The following is a 27390-nucleotide window of genomic DNA, read 5'->3' on the forward strand; positions in this document are numbered from 1 at the left end:
GCCGCAGCGCGCCGTTCCCGGAAGTGCCACGTGTACGCGGTGCGCCTGCGCGAGTTGCCCGGTAGTTCCGGTGCGGGGCCGGCCCGTCCCGTTCCTCCTCCCTTGAGCCGGGCCGGGCGCCGCCACACGGGCACAGCCGAGTCGAGCCCGCCGCCATGGCCCAGCCCGCCAGGCCGCCCGCTGGCTACCCCAGCCACAACGGAGCTGGCCAGCAGCCCTACAGCAACGGTGAGCGCGGTGCCGGGCCGCAGGGCCCGGCGGTGGGCAGAGGAGGCCTGCTTGGGGGGTGATTCTCGCCCCGCGGCGCTGCGGAGGCAGCGGGGCAGGCTGCGGCCCGCGGGGGACGGGAGCGGGCCGGGTCCGGCTCCTCGGTTCTCCGTTCGCCCGGCCCTGTGGGGGTGCGGGGGGCTGCGGTGCGGTGGTGGCTGGAGCGTGTCCTGCCCGAATCGGCACCAAGGATAAGGTAAAGCCTCTGCCGGGCAGCGTGAACCCCGTCCCGGTTGGTTGTCGGGACAGGGGCACTCCCCGGTCTGTTTCTGTGTGTGGCCCGGCAGAGGCTCCTTTTGGAGAGCCGAGGCGAGACGTTCGCGGGCCGCACCGGACGCTCCTGGAGGCCGTGACCCAGCCGGGGCCACAGCCTCGGGCCCTTTGGAATGGAGCTGTACATGTGGCACTGTGGTTATCACCGGCGGGGGCGCGGCGGGGCTCCGGCTGCCATGCAGCCGAGATTTGTCTTGTCAGGGGTGTAAAACCGATACCGCCCTGTGCCGTGGGTGAGCTGCGATCCAGGGGAGTCCTGACCGCTTTCTTAGCCTCAAAATATGCCTCCACAACGGAAAAGATGCGAGTCAGTAGGCACAAGTTACTTCTGGGGGGATTTCAGTTGGACGCTACATGAAAAATTTTCCCAGTGAGAATAACCAGCCATTGGAGTAATCTAACCAAGAAAGGAGTGGATTCCCTGATGTTGGACACTCTTAAGATTTGGCTGGACAGGGTGCTGGGACATCCAGTCTAGGTCATGTTTTGGTTGGACCAAATGTTCCCTGAGGTTCCTTCCAACCTGGGGTTCTGTGATGACTTTTAAAGTGAGATATTGGAGTTTCTTCCCCTCAAAATACATCTTTTTTTAGGTGACACCAGCCTTTTCAGCCAGGAGGAAAGAAGCACAAGACAAGCCTTGTCTCTGTACTTGTTTTCTTTGCCTGTGTGGAAATCAGTGCTGTTGGAAGTGTTTCCTGATTTTCCATACCCAGCCAGCATCCTCCATCCTTGACTCCTTAATTACACACGTCTGCATTTGAGTAGCTGGGCTGCATCATAAGCAGTTCAGTTCTAATGAGATCTTCTGATTTTTCTGCTGTGTGCATGAGTAATTAAATGGTTTGACTTGTCTTCCCCCTCCTCCTTTGCAGCTTATTTTCATCAAAGTCATTTGCAGAATGACATTCCACAAAGAGTTGTGTTGTTGTATACAGGGTCAGGAAAGTGGGAAGTGTATGAGCACGGGCTGGAGAGAGCCTCTTTTCTGGAGAGCTTCTGGTCTACCTGGAGAGTGTACAAAGAGGACGTTAGCTAATGGAGTAATGAAGTGGGATGATTTACTGACTGGCATTGCTTTATGTTTGCTGATTCCCCTGTAATCGGATTAAGCACATAATGGGAGTTCTGGAGAGGCAGTTGGAGGAGGAGGAATTTCAGGCTGCCCGGCTGTCAGGTGTATGAAAAATAAAGAACTGAAATTCAGAGTTAGGCAAATGCAAGACAGTAAAATTAAACTGTTGTTATGGCATGTTAGAGAGAAGATTTGGGTTGCTGGCTTTTGAATAAATAAGAGTATTCAAGCATGGACCTTTTTTAGCAGTGTTTAAAATACACGTTGAGGTGCTGCCATCCTTGACCTTTACAGTAAAAACAAGTTTTTTTATAACAGTCTGGAGGGTACTGGGAGTACTGTGGGGGTACTCACAGCAAGCTGTCAGCAGGATGATGAATTGGTTTACAGCTGTCAGTGCTTCCTCTCCACTTGCTGCTTGCTTTACTGCTTGCAGGTGCCTCCCTGAGCTCGCGTGTCTGTGAAGGCAGTAAATTGTCACAGCAGCACCGTGTGCTGACTGGGAAATTGTTTAGCATGGAGCATTGGGTTGCTTAGCAGCAGCCTTCCTCTATTTCATCCATGGTTTTCTTTTAATAGGACCAGTATTCCGTATTTGTTTAACTGAAGGTTACTAATTTGCTCTTCAGTTAATAGACCTGAAGTGCAAACAAGAAGGAGAAACAGTTATTTTAGGATTCTTTTCCTCTCCTTACTTCATGGCACTTCAAGGTCAGAGATGCTCTAGAAGCTGTTGGGTTGGAAAGCAGTGGGTCAGGGTCAGATGAAGTGGGTGCTGGTGGTGGCACATCCTGTGGCTGTTCAGTTGGGATGGAACGTTTCCATCTGTTTATCCTTGCATCTCCCTGGAGGTTGGAGAGGTTGTGGCTGGTGAAAGTGAGATCGTAAAGAACTGGCTTGGAGGAGGTGACAGTGAAATTCTGTGCGGCAGAAAATTACTTGAATCCCATCCTCCCGTGATAATAGTTTGACTCCTCATTTTGTAAAGCCACCAGGCAACCTTCACATGCATTCTGGTGCCATTCCTGGTCTTTTGGAAACATTAAATGACCTTGTGCTCTTGTGGAGGCATTTTCTGCTGTTGAGTAGGTGGCCTTTATTCTACTACTAAGTCATCTCTGGTCTCCAAGTGTCAGTTGTTTTGCTGCCATGCAGGTATCCAGCTCTTCAGTCAATACTGAATTCCTGGTTAGGTTTTGGCTTCACAGAACAGCACAGAAAACCAGCAGCAGCATTTGGGGAAAGCTGAAGGGCCTGTGTGTTCTCTGACTGAAGAGGTCAAGGCAAGATGGGTACCTGCCAGCAGCAAAACAGCAAATCCTGGGATTATGTACATTGTGAAGCCCCTTGGAGGGCGTTTGTGCCTCTCAGTGCTGCTGCTTTAGTTTTGTTGGCAGCTTTATGCAGGATTGTTTTGGAAACATGAACCGCACGCAGGCTATCAAGGCTTTTTGGTTGAGCTTCTGACATTAAAAATTGAAATTTAGAACATTGTGCTGTGGTGGATTTAATATTTTATTGAAAACATAGGAAATAGCAAGTCAGTTTTGGATTTCACCTCACTTCCCTTACTTTATTCTCAAGCTTATTTCTCAAGCAGGGAAAACAGTGTGTAAGACATCAGTGCAAGTACACTGATTCCTGCCTGGACTAGAGTCATGCTTGAAGGTGGACAGTCAAGTTATGAAGTTAATTTGCATTTGTTTTGTATTTTTCTTACAGCTTATAGTAATATATCAATGTACATGCTGCTGCAGACAGGAGGCATGGCATCACGTAGGAATTCTTCATTCTTAGAGTTAGCAAGTTTCATTTACAATGAGGATTGTAAATCGATCGTTGCAAACCCATCTGGTACAATGCAGTGTAGTTTTGGAAGGTGGATCAATTGTTAGTGTTTTTGACTGCAAGCTTTTTGTTTAGACACCATTGGTCTTAGGGAGCTATTAATTACTAAGATTTATGAGCAGCATTGTAAGGACAGTTGGGTATAACTGGATCACCTGACTGTGAATGATAAGTGGCATATTGAGATTAATGGGTGGAGAATAATATGGTGTGGACTTTTTATACATACATAACAGAGGCAGTGAGGGTGAGATCACTGTACTACTGCTTTGGCAATGTAGTGAGTGTGGATACTGGTGATATTCAGTGCAGTGACAGCTGTTTGTGACCCACAGCCTAAGGCTTTCTAGGAAATGAGGAGCTGAATGCCCGGTGCAGTGTTTGTCCTAGTGAAGTATTCTGATGTATGTTGTGTTTAGTTTAGCTATTGTTAGAAATGCTGAAGTGCAAAGTTATTTTACTTTGGAAATGGGAACTTCCACACCTGCTGGAATGTAACTAAAATGTTTAATGAGAAACCAGTTGTCTTTGTTTTAAAGTTAAAGGAAATTCAAAGAGTTCATTCTGGTGGCAGCTGTTCCAAGTACTTGTATAGTAAATATGTATCTAAGATAAATGCATATCATAGAGTCATAGAGTGGTTTGGGTCGGAAGGGACCTTAAATCTCCTCCAGTTCCAACCCCCGCCACAGGCAAGGACACTTTCCACTAGAGCAGGTTGCTGCAAGCCCCTGTGTCCAGCCTGGCCTTGAACACTGCCAGGGATGGGGCAGCCACAGCTTTACTTGGCGACATGGAAAATAATACAGAGTTGCAAAGAAAAGAATTGTATCTCTAAACCATGCAGAGGATTTCTGCTTTCAGATGTTTAGCTGTGTATGTGGAATGTCTCCAGCATTCAGCTGTATGTTTCAGGGGTGAGGGGGACCATGATATGACTGCCACACTGGAAGGTGGGTTAGTACTTTTTGAGGAGTCATAGCTGGCTCTGGCATGTGTTATCTAGCGTATTCTGCTTCAAAGGATTTCACTTGAAAATGTATAGTTTGTGGCAGTGTTAGAAACAACCTGTAGTAGTGATTTTCTTGGTGGAGCTCTTGTCATGCTGGAAATCTCACAATATTCTGTTTCTGTGTGAAGCAGAGATCTGATGATGCTCTTGTTAACTGTTTGAAGAGTTACTAACCTTTTTTCAATGTTTTGTTTTCTTCAATGAGTAAAACTTAGTCCAGCTCTACCAACCCACAAATACATAAAGGACCATTAACCCATCCAGTTTTATCTTCCTGACTGGTGAATTATTTTATGATGCAACTAGCTTTCATTCCATGTTCATGACCAGCTGGCTGCTCACAAGTGGTATGTGTATGAATAGTTCTCTTACTAAAATTAACTGCAGAAATTTCCATAGATTAACTCTGTCACTCGAGATGCACCGAGGTGACCTGTGCTGAAAGTGTCTCTTTGTGGTAAAGCTGAAGTTGAAGTTGGTGTCAGTCAGTAAGTGAAACACAGTCGTGATGCAATGGATGCTTCTGCTTTCGGTCTGCTCGCCTGTACTGCTGCCAGCTGTGTGGGAGAGCTCTCCTCTTTGGTAGGCTTGGTTTGGGTGTTCCTGAGGATAGAAATAGTGCCATGTGTGAGTTTTAGTCCAGGAGGATGGATTGCGCTCAGGCACTGGAATGCTGAGTGGTTGTGAGGCTACTGTAAAACAAAACACTGATGTAAGTGTTGAAAGCAAAATACTACCACATTCATGTCCCCTGAAGCAGTGTCACACCTGATTGTTAAGAATCCAACATAAAAATGACTTGGAGGCTAAAATCCCCAGGAAAGAGATTCCCAGGAACAACTCTTATTTTCAGAAGCGATGCCCAACACTGACTTTCTAAAGGGTTTGTAGTTTTTTCTCTTTCAGGTCCTGTTCAGAATCAGTTGATGCATTCACCGGATGGCCAGGGATACAGCCCTTCAGTTCCAGGATTGTATTCCCATCAGACGCCGGCCAAGGTTCCTCCACATCCATCTTTGGGACAGTATAACTATAGTGGTTCTCAGAATGTTTCTCAATTAAACAGTTACCAAGGACCTGGGCAGACTCTCAACAGACCACCACTGGCACCTTTTTCTGGGTCCCCAGTACAACAGACAGGTCCTGCTCCACAAGTGCTGCCGCCTCCATTGCAAAACTCAGCTGCTATATCATCTGCTGGTAGTTTTCCTCCTGGAGCCACCCCACCAGTGCTTTCAAACTGGCAGTACAGCCAGGCTCCCACAAGCCAGCCCCTTGGGTCTCAAACAAGCCATTTGGCCCATGTGACGGGGACAGGGTCACCTCAGCCACCGTCATCATTATCAGGAAATACAAATCCTCCAGGAAGTTATCAATATGCTGCTTCTCCAGGAGGTCCCCCCCTTCAGAACAGCTACATGAAGCCAGGTAACTGTAACCTTCTGATATTTGGCCAGTGTCCCTTTCACAGTGTCCTTTTAAAAGAATTGATTCCACAGCAATGTTTTGCCTGTGCAATGAGGTTGTAAAACAGCATTTTGAGCAAAAGGACAGCACAAATACAGGGGTGGTTTCTTTGCATTAGAAATGGAAATTCTGTGCACTGGCTGCAGCAGGTAACTCCTGAATGCTCTCATGGTTTTGAGAAGCTGTGTGTGGGTAATGCTGTTTGTGTGACCTTCGCTGTTCCTTGGGGTATGTGCTTCAGTCGACTGGGGACTTGAGGACTTCCTGGTTGAAAACTGTGGTCCTGTTCAGTGAGTGTGGTCTTTTGCAGTTTAAAACTTGTTAGCCTTTGTTATACTCACTTGATGGAGGTAGTTCAGTGAACAGCCTCAGTCGGGTTGATGCAAACAGTCTGAGCACAGCCTGGAAAGAAAACTGCAAAGCAATTCTGTGCCATTGAAGTAGAGCCCAGTTCAATGGGAAGCCTCCTTCCCCCAAACTTGTAACTAATAATAATGGTCTAATAATAATGGTCAGTGTTTAGAAAGACCTCTGAAAGTGTTAGACTTCCCTTCCTGCTGCTCATGTGCTGCTGTGTGCAGTGGTGAGAAGCTCTGCAAACACTAACCGGCTCCATTATGCAATTTGTGATGATTTATGGAAACAAAGCGGATACTCAGGTTTCTCTTTGCTAAACTGCTGTTTGCTGTTATAGAGGATTTCTAACTGAGCCTGCACATAGAAGATAGCTACAGAAATTCTGTAAATGTTCAACCAAATATTTTTGTTCTCATGTTTTAGCCTCACCAGAGCTTTTCCTTGATGCTAGCTTTGTGTTCCATGCCTGACTCATTTTGTTATGACATTCAAACTGTCTTAAGCTCGTAGAGTTTATGGAACTTATGTTGGCAGTTTATTGGCACAAACAATTAGTACTTTGCAATTAGTGAGGAAACCACCGAGGCATTTTGGGAAGTGGCATATGAAATGAGGGCAAGTGTTTGGGATGAGAATTTCTATATCCATTCGATGGGGAATCCTTCCAAGCAATTCCCCTGGTAGGTTTTATAGAGCAATGATAACTTTTAGAAGGAGTTCAGCTCATTTGGTGATCAAGCTCATTCTCAGAACAAAGGTCTGCCAGCTCCCTGCCTGCATGGCCAACTATGGGCAGCCTCTTAGACACAGAATCTCTTCCAAGCTCTGTGATAATGCTGCCTGCATGTAACCATTGTTAATTAGCTTTGCAATATCAAATACAACTGAACAAGCAGATAACTTAAAGGGATATGATTTTTCCCCCTCTTTTCCTTTTATTCTTTCCCTTCTCCCTTAAATCCTGCATGGATTTAAGGCAGGCTCATGAAGCTGCATATTTTCCGTGGTGGCTTTTTGATCCTGTTGAACTTACAGGCTTCTGTACCACGTTGAGACCTGGTAACACTGGACAATTTGGCCTTATCTTTTGAAAGGCTACCTTTTATATTAAAACACATTGATGCCTTCCTGGAGTTAAAGGGCAATTACACTGGCTTCTGGAATAATAGGGAACAAAGGGGTGGAAGTGCTCTTAGGATTTGGTATTGTTTGAAGGGGAGAAAAGCAGTTGGGTTTCTAAATGTCTTGGCTGGGAAAAGTCCTAGAATTTTAAAATAAAAGCAATTAAAACCTTCCCTGTGACTCTTAACACAGAGGGTTAAACATTCCAGAGCAAAACACCTCACACTCGCACAGCAGGTTCATTCAAACTGCAAATTGCTGATGCTTTCCCAAGAGAAGTCTTTTCCACAAGTAATTTTAGTAGCTGTAGAATGTGGACATTGGTGGTTTGCACCAGATTATATAAGTGGAAGATGAGCATCCTGTCAAAAGGAATCTGCTTAGAGCTTTATTAGTCCATTCATATGGGGCTGTACTATATGAAGTCTAGCCTTAGTAAGTGAATTGGGATGCTCTTTCTACCTCTGAAGTTCTTAATAGCAACAAAAAGCTGAAAGAGTCATGGATAATAGCTACAGGAACCCAGTATGAGAAAAGTGTGACAGAAACAACCTGCAGTTGTGAAACCTTCTGCATCCATATCAGGATTTATGTATCTCATGCTGTTTATCATACGAATAAGAAGCATAGAGTTCAGTCAGTGTTTTGGTAACAAAGCTTCTGTGACTTCCTCATCTGGGTTAAACTCTTCCTAAAACTGAATCTCTTTACAGGATCTGCTCCTCCACCAGTGACTCAGCCTTTAACTCCACTCCACCCTCCTGCAAGGCCACCCTTAGGGCCTCCACCAGTTGGTGGTCCACCTTTAATTAGGCCTTCAACTGTGATGGCAGGACCACCTAATACACAGTCCCTGCTAAACTCAACTGCAAGTCGAGAAGGTAAGAAATAACGTGCTGTCTTTGAATTTGTACATTTCAACTTGCTGTAATTGCAACCTCTAAAGTCAACCACACTGTTCTAGTAGAGACTCAAATAGTAAAATTGATACTAATCCAATGTCATTTTATCTGTGTATAGCTTCCTGTACTGTTTTATTCTGCAAGGAGAGATAAAATATGGATCCTGCAATTCCTTTTAGCTGTGCCTGATTCTTCCCTTCTGTGTAGAATCACTGAAACACATATCTTGGATTTGTTAATTTTTGGAAGGTAGTTACTAGAGGCTTTTAAGTGCCATTTGTTGAAGGCACATAGAGAAACACAGAATATCTGACTTTCTCCATCTCCTGTGGGCCCTGCCCAAATATCCCATTGCGTAAGAACTGTATCAAACAAACCTGCAGTCGTATTGCATTTAGTGCCCTAGGATGGGCCATGTGGTAGTCGGCAGTTTTATTTTTGCACACATGGTTTGTTCTGTCAAAGCTGTTGATTCCTTGCATATTCAGATTGACACTTTCTTCTATGTGATAGCTGTGTGAGGACAAGAATAGTATATTCAGATTTAGCTTCGTTTTGAACATATGAAATGCGCTAGAAACTGCTTGGGTTAGAAAGGCTTTTCTTCATAATGAAGAGAAACGTTTCCAAGGTGCTGGAGAGATAGAAATGTTTAGTCTGTGTAGTAGGTTTACTGGTGCATACCAGCAAGATTCAGTGTATAATGTTAGTTCCTTCCATTGGGTCATCTTTGAAGATCTTAATGATAATAAACTTGAGTACCTACTTCTCCTTAGCCATAGGTGCTTGGTTTTATATATTTAGACATAGTTATCTTACAAATAGCTATCCTTTGGGAGCATTCCTTTAATTTCAAGGTTTTTCTAATCTCTGCTGGGATTTGTATCTTGACCGGTATGTGACTGTATCAGAACTGTTGGTGTTTGGTATGAGCAGTACTGGACTAAGCATGTAAGCGAAGGGAACTTGGTGCTCCTGAGAATGATCAGTGGGAAAAGTTCTTAAGGGAACTCAGCACCTGAATTCCAAGGTACTTTGAAAATTGCAGCAAGCCTACAGACACTTCCTCTGATGAGGAGGAAGCATCCCCTGTCCCTAAGCAAGTGTATCAGCTTGGAAGTTGTGGTGAATACCTAACCTAAAAGGTCATTCAGCCAGAGGTGTAGGGACTTTTGTTCTCCTTAAAGAAAGGTTGTGGTGTTTTATGAATGTCAACTGTTGTGGTCATGTCATCAGGGGCAGAGGTCAAGATGTATATTTAATTCAGTTTCATCCTGGGACAGAAACAAAGAAGATCCGAACTGTGCTAATCTTAGTATTTGACCAGCAATAGGATTTCTTTGCAGTTACCTCATTACAGTTAGTAGCTTGTGAAAGTTTTTACTGGGATTGTCTTTAATAGGTGATGCTACATCTGCTGCCAGTGATGGGGCTGCGGTGCAGAACAGCTACGATGCACTGGAAGGTGGTGGTCTCACAGGTAAGGCTTTGGGAGTGAAATTATTTACTACTATGTAACTTTGAAGAGGCAGGGAAAGATAGAAGTTTAGGCATTCATGTACAAACATACACTTGGTTCCATGTCTGTTGTGAAACTAAATATGAAATGTCAAGCCTTGACAGGTATCACATCTTCTCCTGTAAGTATGGTAAAGCAGTGAAGAGCACTTTGCAGAACGGACAGCAGTGGTAGTGTTTATCCTTAGAAACTAACCACCACCAAAAAGCCCTTCTGCTGTATTAATGCACTGAGCAAGCTGTGGTTCTTCAGCAGTTAATTTTAGATATTTGTCTCCTCTGCCCCTAGCAACTTCACATCCTTCTCCTGCACCCCCAAATGTTAAGATGAACAGAAGTGTTGGGTATTCTTACCCTGCTTTACCTCCAGGCTACCAAAATACTTCTGCACCGGGAGCACCAGGAATGCAAGCATCTGCTTTGCAATATCCAGATGGATCAAAACATTTCCACCAGGTAAAGGTTGTCTGGTTTTCATCCTGGTACTACCTGTGGTGTAAAGATAAGGTGGCAGTTGATGTGTGTTGTGCATCTGTGAGGTGCTGCTTTGATGGTTCACTGTGTGGAGTGCTGGTTCTTCAAGGTGACAGACACAGCCTGAAAGAAATGCTTCTGCTGATGCCTTGGCACCAGTCTGGAAAAGCTGTGTGCCAGCTCCTTAGGAAGTGTTCTATCCTTGAATCTGTTCAGAGTGCTTCTCTTAAAAATACTCAGCTGCTTTTGGCATGGTTTTCTTCCCCTGTGTTGCCAGTGTTAGCTGAAGGATTTGGGTTTTTCCTGAGCTTTCAAAGGGAACTGACCAGCACTTCTGCTAGCTGAGCCTCTGAAGTTCCAGAGCTTGTAGCAACTGCATTGATGTTTACCTCTACAGTGTTACATGCTTAAGTCCAAGTGTATGTAGCAAACTATTTATACTGTTGTAATATAATGGCAGTTGATATATAAACAAAAGAGAAAAAATAAGGAAGGGAAATAAGTCTATTATTTAAGTTAATTGGGGGCTTTATTCACTGGGATTGTTCAGCCTGGAGAAGAGACCTTACAACAGTTTCCCAATGCCTAAAGGGGTGGACAGAAGGTCTGGAGAGGGACTTTTTAGAAAGGCCTTTAGGGACAGGACAAAGTGAAATGGCTTTAACCTGCCAAAGGGGAACTTGAGATGAGCTCTTAGGCAGAAGCTCTTCCCTGTGAGGGTGCTCAGAGAAGCTGTGGCTGCCCCATCTGTGGCAGTGTTCAAGGCCAGATTGGACACAGGGGCTTGGAGCAAGCTGCTCCAGTGGAAGGGGTCCCTGCCTGTGGCAGGGGATTGGAACTGGAGGAACTTTAAGGTCCCAGCAGAAATCATTCCTTTATTTAAAAAATTGGTGTTAATTTTGGAAATTCTCTTTGGCTGTAGCCTGCCCTGGGCACTAATCACCTAAGTGCATCTATGGGTGCCCTGAGTCTACAGCAAGAAGGATTAAGACCTGTGAATCTTCTTCAAGAAAGAAATATTCTTCCAACAACCCTCTTGAAGGCTCCAGTCCCAAACTTGCATGAGGACATCCAGAAGCTCAACTGTAATCCTGAGTAAGATTATCCATTTGCTATAAATTCCTATTTGTAAACATGATGTTGAGTAGAAAACACTGAAAATGGGCTTTGCTGTGTTAAGATAAAGGTGGTAAATGGCTTAAACTGTGACAGAAAATTGTGTGTAGAAGGTATGAGTTAAAATATGGTTTTTGCAGGGCAGTGATAGATAGGTACATTACAAAAAGCTTTACAATATGGCTGGCAATAAGCATGACTCAGAAAAGTTATAATGAGAGTTAACTCATTTGAGTGAGGCATACCACAGATTGACAATGCAGAAACCTCTGTATTAATAGTAACCTTTTAAACAATGGAGTAAATGGAACGTCAGACAAGACAGTGCCAGTTGCTGATTCAAGTAATCTCTCTGAGGAGACCAGCCAAGCTGTGTATAACCTGGTATTCCTGCTTTGCAAGGCCTTTTATGATTGATAAAGGAAATAACAGCATCTTTGTGAAGTTGCTCATACAAACAAGCTGAACAAGAGTTGCGAAGGTGCTGTGCACACCTGCACTTGTGGAAATGACTGAGTTCTGAAGTCTCTGCTTATAGTTGTTAAGTTTTAAGACAACCTTTTCAACTTTGCTGGGTCAGATTTGTGAGTAAGGCCACCTTAGAATGGTATCCCAAAATAACACGGTATGTAAGGGTTTGGTGTAACTTTGAACATTGTTAGGCTTAGCTTTGGCTTGAGTGACTGACAGTTCTGTTTAGAGTGTGTGTATAAAGAACTCAAAGTACATACTGTGGGTCAAGCTAAGACTAAACCAGAACGATTTGACAGAGCTGGAGAAGATCCTTTGTCTGGAAATGGAAATTCACCATCACCATTTATATAGAAAGATATAAAGGATGCTCCGTACTACTGAAATCATCATTTTTATTATCTGAAAGCCTCTAAAAATAACCCTTTGTCCTCTGTGTAGGTTGTTCCGCTGTACCCTGACTAACATTCCTCAAACTCAGGCCTTACTGAATAAAGCCAAACTTCCTTTGGGGCTCCTGCTTCATCCTTTCAAAGACTTATCGGTATGACAAATATTCCAACCTTTAAATGCTGAAATCTCAACTGTGCCTTCCCTAGAGTCCAAAACTGGACAATGAATTATAAAAGAAGTGCAAGTGTGGCCCAGAAAAATTCCCTTGGTAACGGACATTTCCCTGCACCAAGCAGATCACTGTCATGTTTCTGTCTTTTTCTCCCTACCAGTTTTAAACTTTGAAGCCTCACTTAATCAAAAACCCCAGCAGCTAAGAGCCAGCACAGCACTGGGACTGTGACACAAGGCAGCACATCTAATTGCTTAAATAGCTTTATCTTGTCACATAGCAGTTGTAGTTATTGATTTCCTGTACCAAACCTAGTCCTGATTCTAAACCTAATTAAGAGTTAACAGAGTGAAAAGGGCTCAGATGTCTTCAGATAGCCAGCAGACTTTGTGAATTTGGCAGTGCATCTTCTAAACATTGTTATTTTTTCACAATTTGAATAGTTTTTCAATTATGTGGGATATTTTTTTCTGATTTTTTTGGCCTTTATTGGGCGTTAAGACTTGGTCTTAAGCCATTGGTGTAAAACTCGAGACCTGAGAGGCTTGAAAAGAGAACCTGTTCACTTGAATAGGTTAGAGCTCAGTTCCAGCCTGTTTATTGAGGAATTGTGGGGATGCTGTGAGGTTGCAGAAATCCTTTACTTTAACAAGTCCTTTTGACTAGCTAAGCAAGAAGCACAGTGTAGATAACGTAATCATAGATGAATAGGTGCCGTGTGGTAATGTCTTAAAACAGGAAGCTTTTCTTTTCCAGCAATTGCCAGTGGTCACTTCAAGTACTATTGTGAGATGCCGCTCCTGTCGGACATACATTAACCCCTTTGTCAGCTTTCTAGACCAAAGGAGATGGAAATGCAATCTGTGCTATAGAGTGAATGATGGTAGGTATTAAATGTGTTTGTTGCTTTGAATGCTTAAGGTGAGCCTTGCCCACCTTTTGGGACTGTAATGTTGCTGGCCATGAGTATGAGGGGTTGTTGTCATTTGAGACTGTGAGACATGAGAAATGCTTCCCATGGGCAAAGACAGGGTGTCACTAATGAAGCACAGAGTCTGATGTGGTTTCCCACCCTAGCAGGTGACAACGTAGCTGCCCTGCCTAGCATAGTTCTCCAAGAATCATTGGCCAACAGGCACAGAGAAGAGTTGATGTATTTGTTTTAACATGCAGCCCAGCTAATACTAGTGTGAAGTAATAATATCTAACCTTATCTGTATAGTTCCTGAAGAATTCATGTATAACCCTGTGACAAGAGTTTATGGAGAGCCTCATAAAAGGCCTGAAGTCCAGAATGCTACGATTGAGTTTATGGCTCCATCTGAATACATGGTAAGGCTTTATTTACTTCTTGTTGTCCTCTTTTATTTCCAAAGGGAAGTCAGAAAAAGCCTTGTAATAGATGATGCTTTCCAGCTCAGTAGAACAGATCCTGCCTCAAGGAGTGTATTTGAGAACTCTTGGGAAGCACATGAGAAAGTTCTTTTCTAAGCAGTTATGATGTCAAAGTTCTTCTATATTTAGAATGTATTTGGGGCCTTACAGAAGAAAATTGTACTTTTAGATTACCCAATGGGAGACAAAATGCATTTGGAAGTTGTAGCTATCATCTGCACACTGTTATAATAGAGTTGAAACTTGCAGTGGAATAAATAAACCCCATCTAATAAATGTAATTTTGAAAATTGAAGGTAATCTTTTCTTTCCTCAGCTACGTCCACCTCAGCCACCCGTGTACCTCTTTGTGTTTGATGTCTCTCATAATGCAGTAGAGACAGGATACTTGAATACAGTCTGCCAGACGTTGTTAGACAATCTTGACTTGTAAGTATCTTAGAATCGCCTATTTTTGTTCCTCTTACGATGCTTGTGATAAGCATCAATGTGCCTGTACTGCCTGTCTAGAAATTTCCTAGAATTGGCTAGCAATGGTCAGTGCTGTATTAAAACGTAGTGTAAAGCTGTAGTGTCTTTCCCATCACAGCTGCACTGGTATAAAAGGTAATTTTGAGGCTTGTTTCTCAATCTGGCTCTTTTCCTATTTGCTTCACCAATCCCAAAAAGGAATAAATATAATATTTATGATGTCTTCAGAATGTATTTTTTAAAAGCTGACATTTAGGTAAGGATCTGCTGAAAGGAAAGCATACATCTAATGTATTTTTGATAAAATACATGCTATTTGAACTCATCTAAATGCTGCTTCACATTTTGCAGCTTGTTTCTTCCTGTTCTTCCATTTCCTTGTACCCTCTTAAAAAATGCTTGAGTATCTGCTAAGCAACTCTACTATGAGCTCCTTTTCTGCTCCAAACTGAGTGAGTCAAGCTGTTACAGTGTAGCTGTAAAGCTAACTACTTGGTAACAACCATGGAGAGGTGCAGTGGATGGTTCAAAAAAAAGCAAGCCTGCAGAAATGAAATTCCATCTTGCTGAACACCATATGTCTCATTTTCAGGCTTCCTGGGAACACTAGAACAAAAATAGGCTTCATAACGTTTGACAGCACAATCCATTTCTACAGTCTTCAGGAAGGTCTCTCTCAGCCTCAGATGCTTATAGTTTCAGATATTGAAGGTATGCAGAAATAAATCCTGGGATGTGTATCTACTGATGCTGCTGGGTTTGACAGCCCTTAAAAAATATACCTGGTAGAAGCTTCTAGACCAGCTCATCGGTCTTTCCAGTAATGGTTTTACAAGTAACATATATTCATGTGTGTTTATGAAGCCCCTGTTGTGTGAGAATGCTGTGGCTGTTCTTGACTTAAAACATGAAAACAGCCTTCTAACCTCCACTTTAATGTTATCTGGATTTCTCTTGCGATCCCCCAAATACTGATGCTTGGTAAATAGCTATACATTCTGTGCTGACTGATGCTTAGTGCTTATTCTTCTGCCTTTAGCTTCAAGTCACCTTTCACTGTATGTTATAGGTAAGGCAGAATGAACACTAGAAAGTCTTTGCTGTGCATTTTTACTTAATAATCTTGATTATCCTTCACCCCTGTGAACTGCCAATCTAACAGGGTTAGAGTTTCCCTATGGGAAAAGAATAAACCTACATAGTGATGTTTAAATGGGTTTACACACTGATACTGTATTCTTTTTTTCAAGAGGTGTAATGGTTGGCAAATAGAATAGGGGGATGTTTGTGTTTTTAAAAGTAACTAAAATACTTTTTTTTTCCCTTTCCAGATGTATTTATCCCAATGCCAGAAAACTTATTAGTAAATTTAAATGAAAATAAAGAGGTAAGAACTTTAGTGTCTTTCACATAGTTTGGGATATGCTCGATAATTTCTGTGTTACTTAATGCGCTTAAACACCCACAGTTTAAATGCAAAGTTTGAGGTGGAAGAAAGAGGTCTTTTATCTGTGTGACTGTAAACTTTTGCTACCCTAAGACAAGACAATACTTGACTTCTGCTAGGGCTTTTTCTTCACTACCTTAATACTAGATGTGTTAATACGTGTTGTTGCATGTTCAGCAATCAGCTCTATAAAGAAAGAAAACTCTAAAGGTTCCTGGTCTTAATGCTTTTGTCTTCTCAATTGTAGCTAATTCAAGACCTGTTGAAGGCCTTGCCACAGATGTTTACCAAGTCCCTGGAAACTCAGAGTGCCCTGGGGCCTGCACTACAGGCTGCCTTTAAACTGATGTCCCCTACTGGAGGTAGAATCTCTGTCTTCCAGACACAGCTTCCATCTGTGGGAATGGGAGCGCTGAAGTCACGTGAAGAGCCAAACCAAAGAGCAACAGCAAAGGTGAGGGAAGCAAAAAGGTTGAGAAATGATTGCCCTCTTCTGTATGTGTAGGTGGTTGTGGAATTGCCTGTTCGGGGTTAATGCTGCCGTTCTCTTGTGCTAACCTTCCTTTGTTAAAGAAGTGGAAAGAACAAGAATAACCAAACCCAAGCACTATAAACATGTGTTAATGATAGCATTAAAAAAATCCAATCACTGTAACCAGTGATGGAGAATCAACTGTGAGTGTCCCTGAAAAGAGGCAGTAAATGTGTTAATTTGTTTGCATTTCCTTTGTATTTTGTAATACCCCATTGTGTTAACAGGATATACACCTGACACCATCAACTGATTTTTACAAGAAGTTAGCCTTGGACTGCTCAGGGCAACAGGTTGCAGTGGATTTATTTCTTCTTAGTGGACAATATTCAGACTTGGCTTCTCTAGGTAAGTCATATGAAGCTGTTCTGGGGCGTGTATCTCTTGTACTTTTGGCAAATTCAAAACATCTACATTAATATTTAGTACATGAACCTGATTTGAATTAATCTAATGTGATAAGATGCAAATTAATCCCTGATGAGCAGTGACAGTGAATAGAATGTAATCGTTCAATCTTTCCTGATTCAACCTAGCTGTTTTCATATTCTCCCTTAGTGAGTCAGGATTCTTGTGATCCTGGTATAAGTGGCTGAAATACCCTCCTCCTTTTATGCCTTTGAACCTTCAGTGCAAACATCTTTAGAGTAACTTTCATTTGCATTTGAATTTTCTTTTCTCATTTAACCCGACTTTCAAGTGACAATGTACCTGTAATTTCAGGTCAATGGACAATTATTCCATACCTGAAACTCCTTAAATACATGGAGTTGTGTTACACAGACCTTTGAAAGCAGGTCTGTAACTATGTAAAAGCTATTTGTGGGTGTGAACAGTTTAATAATTAAAGGGAGTATTGCATTCAACTGGTATATTTAAAAACCACAGCAGCAACTGTCTGCCCTCTGCCAACACGTGTTGGTTTTGTTTCAGGTTGTATATCAAGGTATTCTGCAGGTAGTGTCTACTACTACCAGTCTTACCACCATAAACACAACCCTGTTCAGGTGGAGAAGCTGCAAAAGGAACTGAAGCGATATTTAACTAGAAAGATCGGGTTTGAAGCTGTCATGAGGATAAGATGTACCAAAGGTTTGAGCACAGTTTTCCTGGACTGGGGAAGGAGGGGAAAGGAGCATTTGCTGTTACTTGGGGATGTTTGAGGAGTATTTCAGTACCAGAAATCAGACCAGTTATTAAAGACTGTATTTGCAGTATCTTTACTGGCATCCAAGTTCCATTTTACAGTGATTAAAATGAGATTTTGTTGGACTGCTGTTTCAACAAGGGAGTTCTTCTATAGTCTAGAGACTTACTACTATCTTGCATTGATTTGACTTCCAAATGCCTGCCTTCTGCTAGACTTTGTGGATTCTATAGATTAGTTGTCCTGTCTGGGACATTTACCTTTCCTGAATATACTGTATTTCATTGGGAAGGATCTTAATATTCTGATACAGAGCCATCTATGGCAGCTGTGTAAATGGTGTCTGTACTTCACAACTATGAACATAAAATTGACTCAGTACAATGCTTACCTTGTAGGTCTCTCCATTCACACTTTCCATGGGAACTTCTTTGTACGATCTACAGACTTGTTGTCATTACCCAATGTGAACCCAGATGCAGGATATGCTGTGCAAATGTCAGTAGAGGAGAGTCTTACTGATATGCAGGTTGTTTCCTTTCAGTCAGCTCTCCTGTACACATCCAGCAAAGGTAAGATGCTCAGGTAGCATTAGCTGCATCAGCAGTACAGCACTCAGATGAGTCTCTTTGTGTGCATTTATCAGCTGCAATTCAGTGGCAGTAACTTACATCAACTATTTTATCTAATATCAAGATCACAACTGTGATGTGTTCCAGCATGTTGGTGATGTTATTGCTTCTTCCAGACCAGGAAGTTTCTTGGGAAACTTCTGGTCTGTAAATAGGGAGAGTTAACCCAGAAACTGAGAAATAACTAGTTTTAGAAGCTACTGGAATTGGCCTGATTCACCACTTGTCGATAAATTAGATTAAATGTTAGAGTTTTGGTGCTGTTGAGTAATCATTGGCATTTGTTCTGTTGTTTCATAAAACAAACACAGTGTGTGGAGACTACAGTTTTCTTCTCTTACAGGTGAAAGACGAATTCGTGTCCACACTATGTGCTTACCTGTTGTAACAACACTGAGCGATGTCTACCTAGGGGCAGATGTACAGGCCATCACGGGGCTGTTAGCCAATATGGGTAAGCATGTTTGGATATGTAGGGATAATATCCCTACAGCTCTGAGCAGTAATCCTCTGGGAAGTAGCGTTCGAAAAAAAGATTCTCTCTTTCCAAGAGTGCATTCTAAGTTGCAAACCTAAGAGGGTTTTAATGCTAGGCTTAGGTAAGGTGTCAGTATAGACATATGTAGTCACCTTAACTTAGTTTAATGCATCATCCCTGGCTTTTTCTGAATCACTTGTCTTGAATTCCTCGATAGTGTACTAAAAGCTTATTAAGATGCATGGAACTACATGTTAATGAGAAGACATAACACATGTGACTGCATTCCTACCAAGGGAAGAAACCCTCTTATGTGAGCTCTGTACTCTATTTTTAGCTGTGGACCGGTCAGTCTCCGCTACGTTGAGCGATGCTCGGGATGCTCTGGTCAACGCAGTGATAGACTCTTTATCTGCTTATCGCTCAGCAGTCCTGAGCATTCAACAGCCTGGTCTCACAGCCCCCTCCTCACTACGGCTCTTCCCACTTTATGTACTGGCACTCTTAAAACAGGTAAGAGTTAAAAGGAAGCTGTGCAAGGGGATGATTGTTTGGCATGCAACCTGAAGTAAAGGGATGTTTCTTTGATGTACAAAATAGCATCTACCTTCTCTTTCAGTATATTTAAGACTCAAAATTGGGAAGTTGCTTGGTTTAGATCATGTAATAGAACCAGCCTTTCTCAAGATAACAATTCCATTTCTCTGCACCCCAGAATTTAATGACTTGAAAGGTCAATGTAGAACAAAGCATATTTAATTGTTTCTCAGGCCTGGATAGATAACTTATGATTTTACAGGTGGTGAACATGTGTTTTTCCCTTGGAGTCTGTTATGTTATGAAAATGGAGGGATTTGGAGTTTTTTATGGAGTAAATACATCAGAGTAATGGACAGGCCTTCTCTTACCTGCTGAGGGCAATAGGGGATAGAGATTTTTAAAGATTACCATTATGAAGAGTGATCTAGTTGAGAAGCAGGAGTTTAGAAGTACACATAAAGTAAATGGTATAAATGTTTTAAGCAAGGGAATAGGAAACTGAAAGGCTCTGACTTGGGCTATGGAATGTGGCACTGGTAGAGTGTGTTTTCAGTTATAATTCTTGTGCATTTCTGGCAGTGTAGATCCACAGAGCAGTTCAGTGTGGGTATCAAGAGAGCTGGCTGGCTGTTCTTGCCAAAGGTTTAAAGCCTTTCACAATATTTGCTCAATGTAAGTAGTTTTGATTGGATTTCTAAGCGTTGGACAAGCTGGCTTCCTGGTCTAGAGAGAATTTTCTGATTCATGCCCCTTGATAAGGAATTAAGCAGTGTGTTCATACTGACATTTGAACTTCTTCATGTAGAAGACTTTGTTTGACCCAGTGAAGAGGGAGGAGCAAGCCCTTGTTTCAGTTACAGCTGTTTGGGTTTTTTTTGTCCCAGCGTGTAGGACTACATCTTTATTGTAAACCCAAAATTACCAAAGATGCCATACGCAGAACCCAATTGTAAAGTGCTCCAATATTTATTCTTCTAAATTCCATCAAGTAGCATTTTTGAGGTGTGTGTTAGAAGAGATGCATTTCAAGATGCTTTTATCTCAGCTGTAGTGCTCACTAGAAAAGATTGGTGCAAGGTCATAGTTAATTCTAGAACCCAGCAATGGGAATAGGGAGACTTGTATGATCTGTGAAACACTTCAAAGGACAATAGAGAAGTAGAATAGCAGTCCTAAAATACCATAACCAGGAAAAAATACTTATGGCTCATCTCTGTGACTTAAATAAGTTATATATGATCAATGGAAGGTGTGTTAAATTCTGCTTATCTCACTTTGCTTTAATGGTCAAATGAAATGCCTGATTGTTTGCAGAAAGCATTTCAAACCGGGACAAGCACACGTTTAGATGAACGCATTTTTACCATGTGTCAAGTGAAGAACCAACCCCTTGTTTACCTCATGCTCATGACACATCCCAGCCTGTACAGGGTCGATAACCTCACAGATGAGGTGAGTATTGGCCTGTTTGTCTGATCTCAGAGTTATTTGTTATTTGGGACTGGAGTGATGAATTCTGCAGAGAGGCTGTGCTCCAGCTATGGATGGATGGGAAAGATTTCTTCTAAATTATTCCACTTTTTGTCCTGTGTCATTATCTTTTCACTATAAATCACATTACATACAGTATAACGTATTTTGTCCCTCTGTGCTTCTTTCATTGTAAAATGACAAAGTAGCTCTGTGAACAGTGAATGTAAGAGCCTGAATAATGATAGAAATCACATCTTTTGTACACAACAAATCTGATGTTCCTGTCCTAGAATTTAATTATCTGAAGTTGAAGTACACCCTCTCTGAATAAGACATGAAGAGATTTACTAGTAAATTATGCACTCCAAGTATGACTTGAACTGAGAAAAAGGGTCCAGCTTCAGTATTCAGTGTAACCCCATCCTATTCTTATTTAATCTTCTGTTCTTGTGCTTGTTTCGATGCCTCAGATGTGAACCAGTTTTTCTTTTTGCCTTTTTCTTCAGGGGGCTCTTAACATAAACGACAGAACTATACCTCAGCCACCCCTTCTCCAGCTGTCAGTGGAGAAGTTGAGCAGGGATGGTGCTTACCTTATGGATGCTGGCTCTGTAAGTTGGGTGGCGGTGGTGATTTTAAAAAGTGCCCAGATTTACTTGACATGTTCTTTCTGAGAAGTCATAATGTGGAGGAGACTTCTGAGCTGTGGTTCTGTGTTGGATTAATGTTATTAATGTTATTGCTGGCTATCTTTCAGGTAATGTTTCTGTGGATTGGGAAGAACTGTGGGCAGAGCTTTATCAGCCAAGTCCTTGGAGTTCCCAATTATGGCTCAATACCACAGAATATGGTATGTGCTTGCTTTGCTGTACATCAGTGATACAGTGCTACCAAAGTATTATTTTCATGAGAACTTCTATACCTCTATTCAAATATTAGCTCTTTAGTTATCATTCACTATAAATCCAGATTCAGGGAAATACATCATTTTTGTTGCCTCTCTTGGAGTGTTTCCAGGCTGAACTTTTGTAGCTATTCCCAGGAAAGTGCGATAAGAAGAGGCTGGCAGTGAGTAAGTTTCCCAGACTTGTGGGAGCAGACTGAGAATACTTGCCAATAGTAAGCACAGTGGGTGAGTGGGAAATCCTTTGGTTTCTGCAATAGGTATTGATCACAGCTCAGTCATCACTATTCTGACAGCTAATTGCTATTTACTATATTGCTATACTATTTTAGTGACTGTCTCAGGCCCTTTCAAATGAAACTAAACAAATACTGTCTGTCTGGGTTTCCTTTATACTCAGTGAGGATAGAGTCCTTTCACTGTTCTCCTGAAAACTGTCCTCTATGTATTAATGATTCCCTTTGCCTCTTAGACACATCTCCCAGAACTTGACACTGCAGAATCCATCAGAATAACAGCTTTCATTTCTTGGCTGAGAGAACAGAGACCTTTCTTCCCTATACTATATATAATAAAGTAAGTATTTTTAACAGTATTTGTGCTTCTTTAGGGAACTCTTAATACGTATTTCAGTATCATATATTTCGACATTCTTGATGGAAGTTTGAAGTGGTGCATGCTGTGCTTAACAGATTGGACAATGGACATAACTTGTTATAAGTTGACTCCAATTAAAATTGCCACAGACTAAAAAAGACTAAATGTCACAGAACAATCTTGAGTTAATGTCAGATAATGAAGTGAATGCTGATAAGTGCACTTGTTAGGATTAATGACACGGGTTATTTCAGATCCTCATTTCATATGTCCTTATGCTCTTGAAATAGCTTTGCCACTTGAGCTGTAACTTTATGAATGCGTTGCACTGGTGGTCTTGGCAAATGTTTATTTCACTCAAACACTTATATTTTCATTTTTAAGGGATGACAGTCCATTGAAATCAAGTTTTCTGCAAAATATGATTGAAGACAGAACAGAATCAGCCTTATCATACTATGAATTCCTCCTTCATATACAGCAGCAAGTGAATAAATGAAACACTAGCCTTTGGCTCACTTCTTTAAGGAAAGATTTTGCAGTAAGGAACGATTGTGCTTGTAATATCTTCATTAAATCTGTGGCCTGAGGCAGTTGATGAGAAGTTCTCACTGTGATTTCAACAAACTAAAGCAAATAAAGGACCACATCTGAGAATCAAATGTGCTACTACATAATATTGTACCTTAAAAAAAAGAAAATCAAACTGTTGGAACTGGTTGAGCACCTTTAATTTGCTGCAAATCATGTTTTTACTGTAAGTAGTTGCAGCATGAAGTATATTTACAAAGGCAATACTGAAAAGGTGAAATACATTTTGTAAAATAAAGAGTTCTTTGTTGTTCAAAATGTATATTTCTGTAACTCTTTGCCTTTTTCTTGTTCTTTTTTTTTTTGCTGCTAGATACAAAACCTCACAGTACTGATCATGATTTCCAGGGAAATTGTTTTAAGTGCATCCAGTGATTACAGACAGAGCATCTCAGTGTTCAAATGTAAAGCTTAAAGTAGCAATGAACAACTGTTCATTGTGAAACGAACAAATACTTGTGAAGTGTAGAATCCAGGGATTGTGGCTAACAGGACTAAAGGTGAGCTTAACCTGGACATGATGGCTGAGTTTAATAAAGTTTTTAATAAGTCAGTATTTGAATTAAAACAGAGTGGTGAGGAGTGGGTTCTGTATGAGAACATCTTAATGTCAGTGGCTGAGACAGCAGCAGAAGTAGACTTAGATGGCAAACGTTTTTCTTCAGTGAAAGGAATGGCTGTCATTTCAGTTTGTGAATGGGTGGGAGGGGAAGGGCAAGGAAGGTTCTCAGACTTTCTGGTTTATGTTTAGTAGACTTTTGGCTCCTGTTTACATTAACTGAATGTTTAGACCCTAAAATCTAGTGTGTTTCTGAAGCGAGTTTGTGTGGCAGCACTTCAAACCTAATGTTTTGAGACAGCATTAAATATCTTGAGGTTAAAATTCAAAAAGACATTCTTTTTCCAAAGACAGATGTATTTTACATTGCAGATTCGTTGGTGGTTTGAGACACACTTGAAGTTTTCCATTCATTTTTGTTTGTAATGACCCCAGGTCCAAAGCCAGGGTGCACCAAATAAGAGCTTTAAATACAATCTTGGATCCCTGCCAGAGCTTCAGAGGGAAGGTGACATTGCCCTTGAAGTGAAAGTTTATATACCGAAATACTTAGATCATTTTAAGAGTGCATTGATTGTTGTCCTGTGGTGGAGATTAAACTATCACTCATAGCTACCAACATAAAGAGTATTTAATTTACTGTATCCCAATGCCTGTGGAAGTGTTTCGTATGGAAAAATCTTGGTTTGATTTCTTGTTTGTGATAGAGGACTTGCAAAACCTACTTCTTAGGGCAAGTAACTTGCACAGGTAAACTGCTTGTAAGTGGTCAGACATGCAGTGTGATGAGGTTAGTTAACTTACATTTGAGATACAGATGTCCAAGGGCATCATAAGTAATCATTTGCTGCCATTTCAGGCTGTAGCTGCACGCGGTTGTCAGGAGTTGCCTTACTTCAGGGGAGTTCCTTGAGGAAAGATGTTCTTGTCGCTTGAGCACAGGAGGCCGAATTTCAGAACAATGTCTAAAATAGCATGAAAAGGCTATTAGAGAATCAATTGAAGCTTCCCTGTCTGCTCTCTCCCTTCAAACAGGAGTATATTTACTTGAACAGCTTGTTAGAGAATTGCACAGTTTCTAAGTCATAGTGAAGAGGTTTTTAAGTTTTCACAGCCTGATATAACTTTTTTTCCTGGGGGAAAGGGGTCTCTTCATTTAAATCAAATGGAAGCTATGCACTTGCATAGGTTATTACTTAAATTTGTGGGTTTGGGTATATTATCACTCAGATGTTGAAAATCATCCTTGTATCTTAACAGCCCTCCCAAAGTGTCTCTTACTCTGACTGTATTTTGTTACTATATTCCTTACTCTTTTTTTAAGACATAAATGTTTGAGATGGCTTCATTGCTTTATGTACACCAGACTAATGGCTAAAGATGTCAATCTTTGTGGCAATTAACAGCTTTGAATTAGAGTCCCTAAGTTTTACAGAGTAAAACATGATAAGAATTAAATGTTGGAATCCTCTTTGCTTTGGAAGGAATTCAGTGTTGAGCTTTGTTACTATATTCCCTATCAGTGGGAAAGCCACCTAGAGAGTGTCACCCTCTATTGCTGTAAGGGCAGTACAGGACAAATGAACACAGAAACTACTTATGATTTGTCACTTTTACCTACAACTGAAAAATAAGGACACTGAAGATGAACTGCCAAAATGGGTGAGAGTGGCTCTGGTACTGAGATCTCAGCATGACAACTCAACCACTGCAAATGGTCTCTATTTTTCCAGTTTGAAGACTCTTTTTGTTGAACTCTATCTGTATTTGACACATTAGTATTCAGCCAGCATTGTTACCATCCATTTTACTTTGCTTTCATTCTTGTGTTTAATTTAATCTATTTGAGTCTGACTCCACATAGACTGTGTTGCAATAACTAGAATGATTCACTTTTATTTAGCATTAACTTCTTAACAGAATTTAATCAAAGATACAGAATGGCTGTTAAGTAAGGGACCATTAAATGTGATTTTAAGGTTCTGTTTACTATTATGGATGTAATCCTTATAGTAAATTTAATTTTGTAAAGTAGTGTATAATATTGTAATATTAAATCTTTGTTTTCTGAACTCAAACATATGATCTTCAGTATGAAGTGATAAATCTTTCCCCCTTCTGAATCTGAGACAGGATTTACTTGTCCGCCTTTTTACAGTTTGTAATTTTCACTGTTTTATTCCTGTAAAAAGTCATTTGTAACACATGCAAATGCTTATTTTATCTGTGCTAATTTATCAGATTTGGCTACTCAATAAAATTAATTGAAAGAACTCATGCAAGTCCATCAGTGCTTTCTTAGAAATAACATATTTGATCAATTGAGTGAAATGCCATGTACCAACAAGTGATAAATTCTATTTTTAGATAAAACATATAATATTCAGGTGATTAACTGATTAATTGGTGAAAATCTGTCCCTGCAGAGCACCTCTATCAGTCAGAGTTTGGTACTCAGTCCTGCCTTGGGATGCGTTCTTCCAGCAAAGTGAATGGGCCCGTACCCCACCATGTGGTACCCTACCAGCTGGCTGGAAGTTGGTCTTAAGAGTCAGTTGCCATTGATGACTGGAATTTAGCCTTCAGTAGTGGTCCCAAGTGATAATTTTATCATAGGTAATCCTGTATCTTCATTTAACATCCTATCCTTTCAACACCTTTTCGTGAAAGTCACTCCATCTTATGTTTGCCCATTTTTTCATCGCTGCTGCTTCTGGTTCACCATATGTAAGTTAATGCATGAGCTTGGCCCCTCGACCTCTGTATTGAGCAGGTTTTGAATATAGAATCCTCTCATATTCTTTCTTAATCACTTTGTATTGCAGAAATATTAACTGCACTTGTCAGCACAGAGCATTTCCCCCAGTGTAATGATTTGCCCTGTTGCTGCTGAATTCACCACTCTGCAATGAACCAGCAGCCATTCCAGCACTGGTCTATGGAACTCCAAACAGGATCTTGAAGCCAAGTTCTGCTTCTGAGTACAGCGCCTGTGGCGCAGTCTGAGTTAATGAGTGCAAGTCATTCAGTGTCAAGGATGTTGAAGGTAATTAGTTTGACGTATTGATGGGAAGCATTCATGTCACTGCCTTCAGTTGATCTGGCTTTCGGGTACTTCTCATCAGAGTGTAGTGAAGGGGAGAATCCTCTGCCTTGTGTGGGGATGCAGCCCAGGAACCCAAGATGCTCCCTGTTCTATGATGTTATGGTAAATCTGGAATCTGTGAGAGGTCCTTGCTCCCAGTGTGTACACTCAATCCCTCCATCTGTTTAACAGCAGTGCAGTGACACCACGCTGGGAATTTATGATTTGGGCAGCTGATCCTTGGGAAGTGCGGCCTAGCAGTTCCCTAGAAGGCATTTCCCTACACTGTGTTGCTCTCATGTACACATAAAAACATTGTTGGGCATTCCAGTAAACAGCAGAGTCTCTCCCCTCCTTTGGAATGTGCCCAGAGATGACAAATAACTCCCAAAATCCACCTGCAAAGCACACACAACGGTTTTCCAGCAGAAAACCTCCCCCAGGCTGAGGAGCAGCATGGTGGGGAGCTTCTGCTCGTGGTTTAAATACTGTGTGCGTGAAATTGAACAGCTCTGTGAATACCTCCGCTATCCTGCTGCTTTTGTACGGTTTTAACTTCTAATTATGGAGCATGAGGTAAATATTTTGTTAGAAATATAAATGTTCACTTTTATACTTTAAGCTTCTATAGAGAACGCTACTTTCACCTCTGTATGATAAAGAGGATGTAACCATCTTGTACTGGTTTTACATCGCGTTGTTAAGCCAATTTTCCTCACCGAACGCAAGGCGGAGGTACCTGGTTGGCTGACACCACAATTTTAACCACACCACGGAAGGAGCGAGCCACCGATAGCCCGCAGACCGTGGCGCTCCGCCTCGGCCTCTCTGGTTCCCCTCACCACGCCGGAGCCCTTACCCGGCTGCCGCCGTCGCTCAGGCTCCCCTCAGCGCGGCCATGACCCTCCTCTGCCTTCTCGCCTCCTCACTGAGCCGACACATCGCCCCGCCGTGCCGGGTATCGCTTCCGACGCCGCGGCGGCCATCTTTAGTGCGGGCACTGCATGGGCAGAGAGCGCGGCCCTCTAAAAGTCCTCCCCGCGCAGTCCTCCGTGGGCTGCCCTCACCCAAC

At 41.8% G+C, this 27390-nt stretch overlaps 1 protein-coding gene and 1 long non-coding RNA gene across 3 annotated transcripts; one reads left to right on the top strand and one right to left on the bottom strand.

Moving 5' to 3' along the window:
• Positions 1 to 66: 66 nt before the first annotated feature.
• Positions 67 to 25510, top strand: SEC24A (SEC24 homolog A, COPII coat complex component). Its single transcript, XM_005147262.3, has 23 exons — positions 67 to 228; positions 5382 to 5903; positions 8135 to 8302; positions 9726 to 9803; positions 10131 to 10297; positions 11238 to 11410; positions 12344 to 12446; positions 13224 to 13350; positions 13690 to 13799; positions 14179 to 14291; positions 14926 to 15044; positions 15665 to 15720; positions 16028 to 16234; positions 16540 to 16660; positions 17246 to 17404; positions 17858 to 18031; positions 18435 to 18545; positions 18907 to 19082; positions 20424 to 20561; positions 21089 to 21193; positions 21340 to 21432; positions 21959 to 22062; positions 22468 to 25510. Exons 1-23 carry the CDS (start codon positions 156 to 158, stop codon positions 22580 to 22582), a joined length of 3312 nt encoding a protein of 1103 aa, XP_005147319.2. The 5' UTR covers positions 67 to 155; the 3' UTR covers positions 22583 to 25510.
• On the bottom strand, positions 21411 to 27215 carry LOC115946210 (uncharacterized). Of its 2 annotated transcripts, none has more exons than XR_004080317.2 (3): positions 27058 to 27215; positions 24038 to 24198; positions 21411 to 22495 (listed from the first exon to the last, which is right to left on the bottom strand). It is a non-coding gene; the product is annotated as an uncharacterized lncRNA (long non-coding RNA). The 2 variants fall into 2 exon arrangements; XR_004080316.2 differs by having other exon boundaries at positions 26966 to 27075.
• Positions 27216 to 27390: the final 175 nt, after the last annotated feature.

This window comes from Melopsittacus undulatus, chromosome 10 (assembly GCF_012275295.1).
Source record: "Melopsittacus undulatus isolate bMelUnd1 chromosome 10, bMelUnd1.mat.Z, whole genome shotgun sequence".
NCBI lineage: Eukaryota > Metazoa > Chordata > Aves > Psittaciformes > Psittaculidae > Melopsittacus > Melopsittacus undulatus.

Coding starts and splice junctions, on each gene's coding strand:
- SEC24A (XM_005147262.3), top strand. CDS start 156: ATGGCCCAGCCCGCCAGGCCGCCCGCTGGCTACCCCAGCCACAACGGA. Junction 19,083..20,423: donor TACTGGCACTCTTAAAACAG/GTAAGAGTTAAA, acceptor GATTGTTTGCAG/AAAGCATTTCAAACCGGGAC. Junction 20,562..21,088: donor TCGATAACCTCACAGATGAG/GTGAGTATTGGC, acceptor CTTTTTCTTCAG/GGGGCTCTTAACATAAACGA.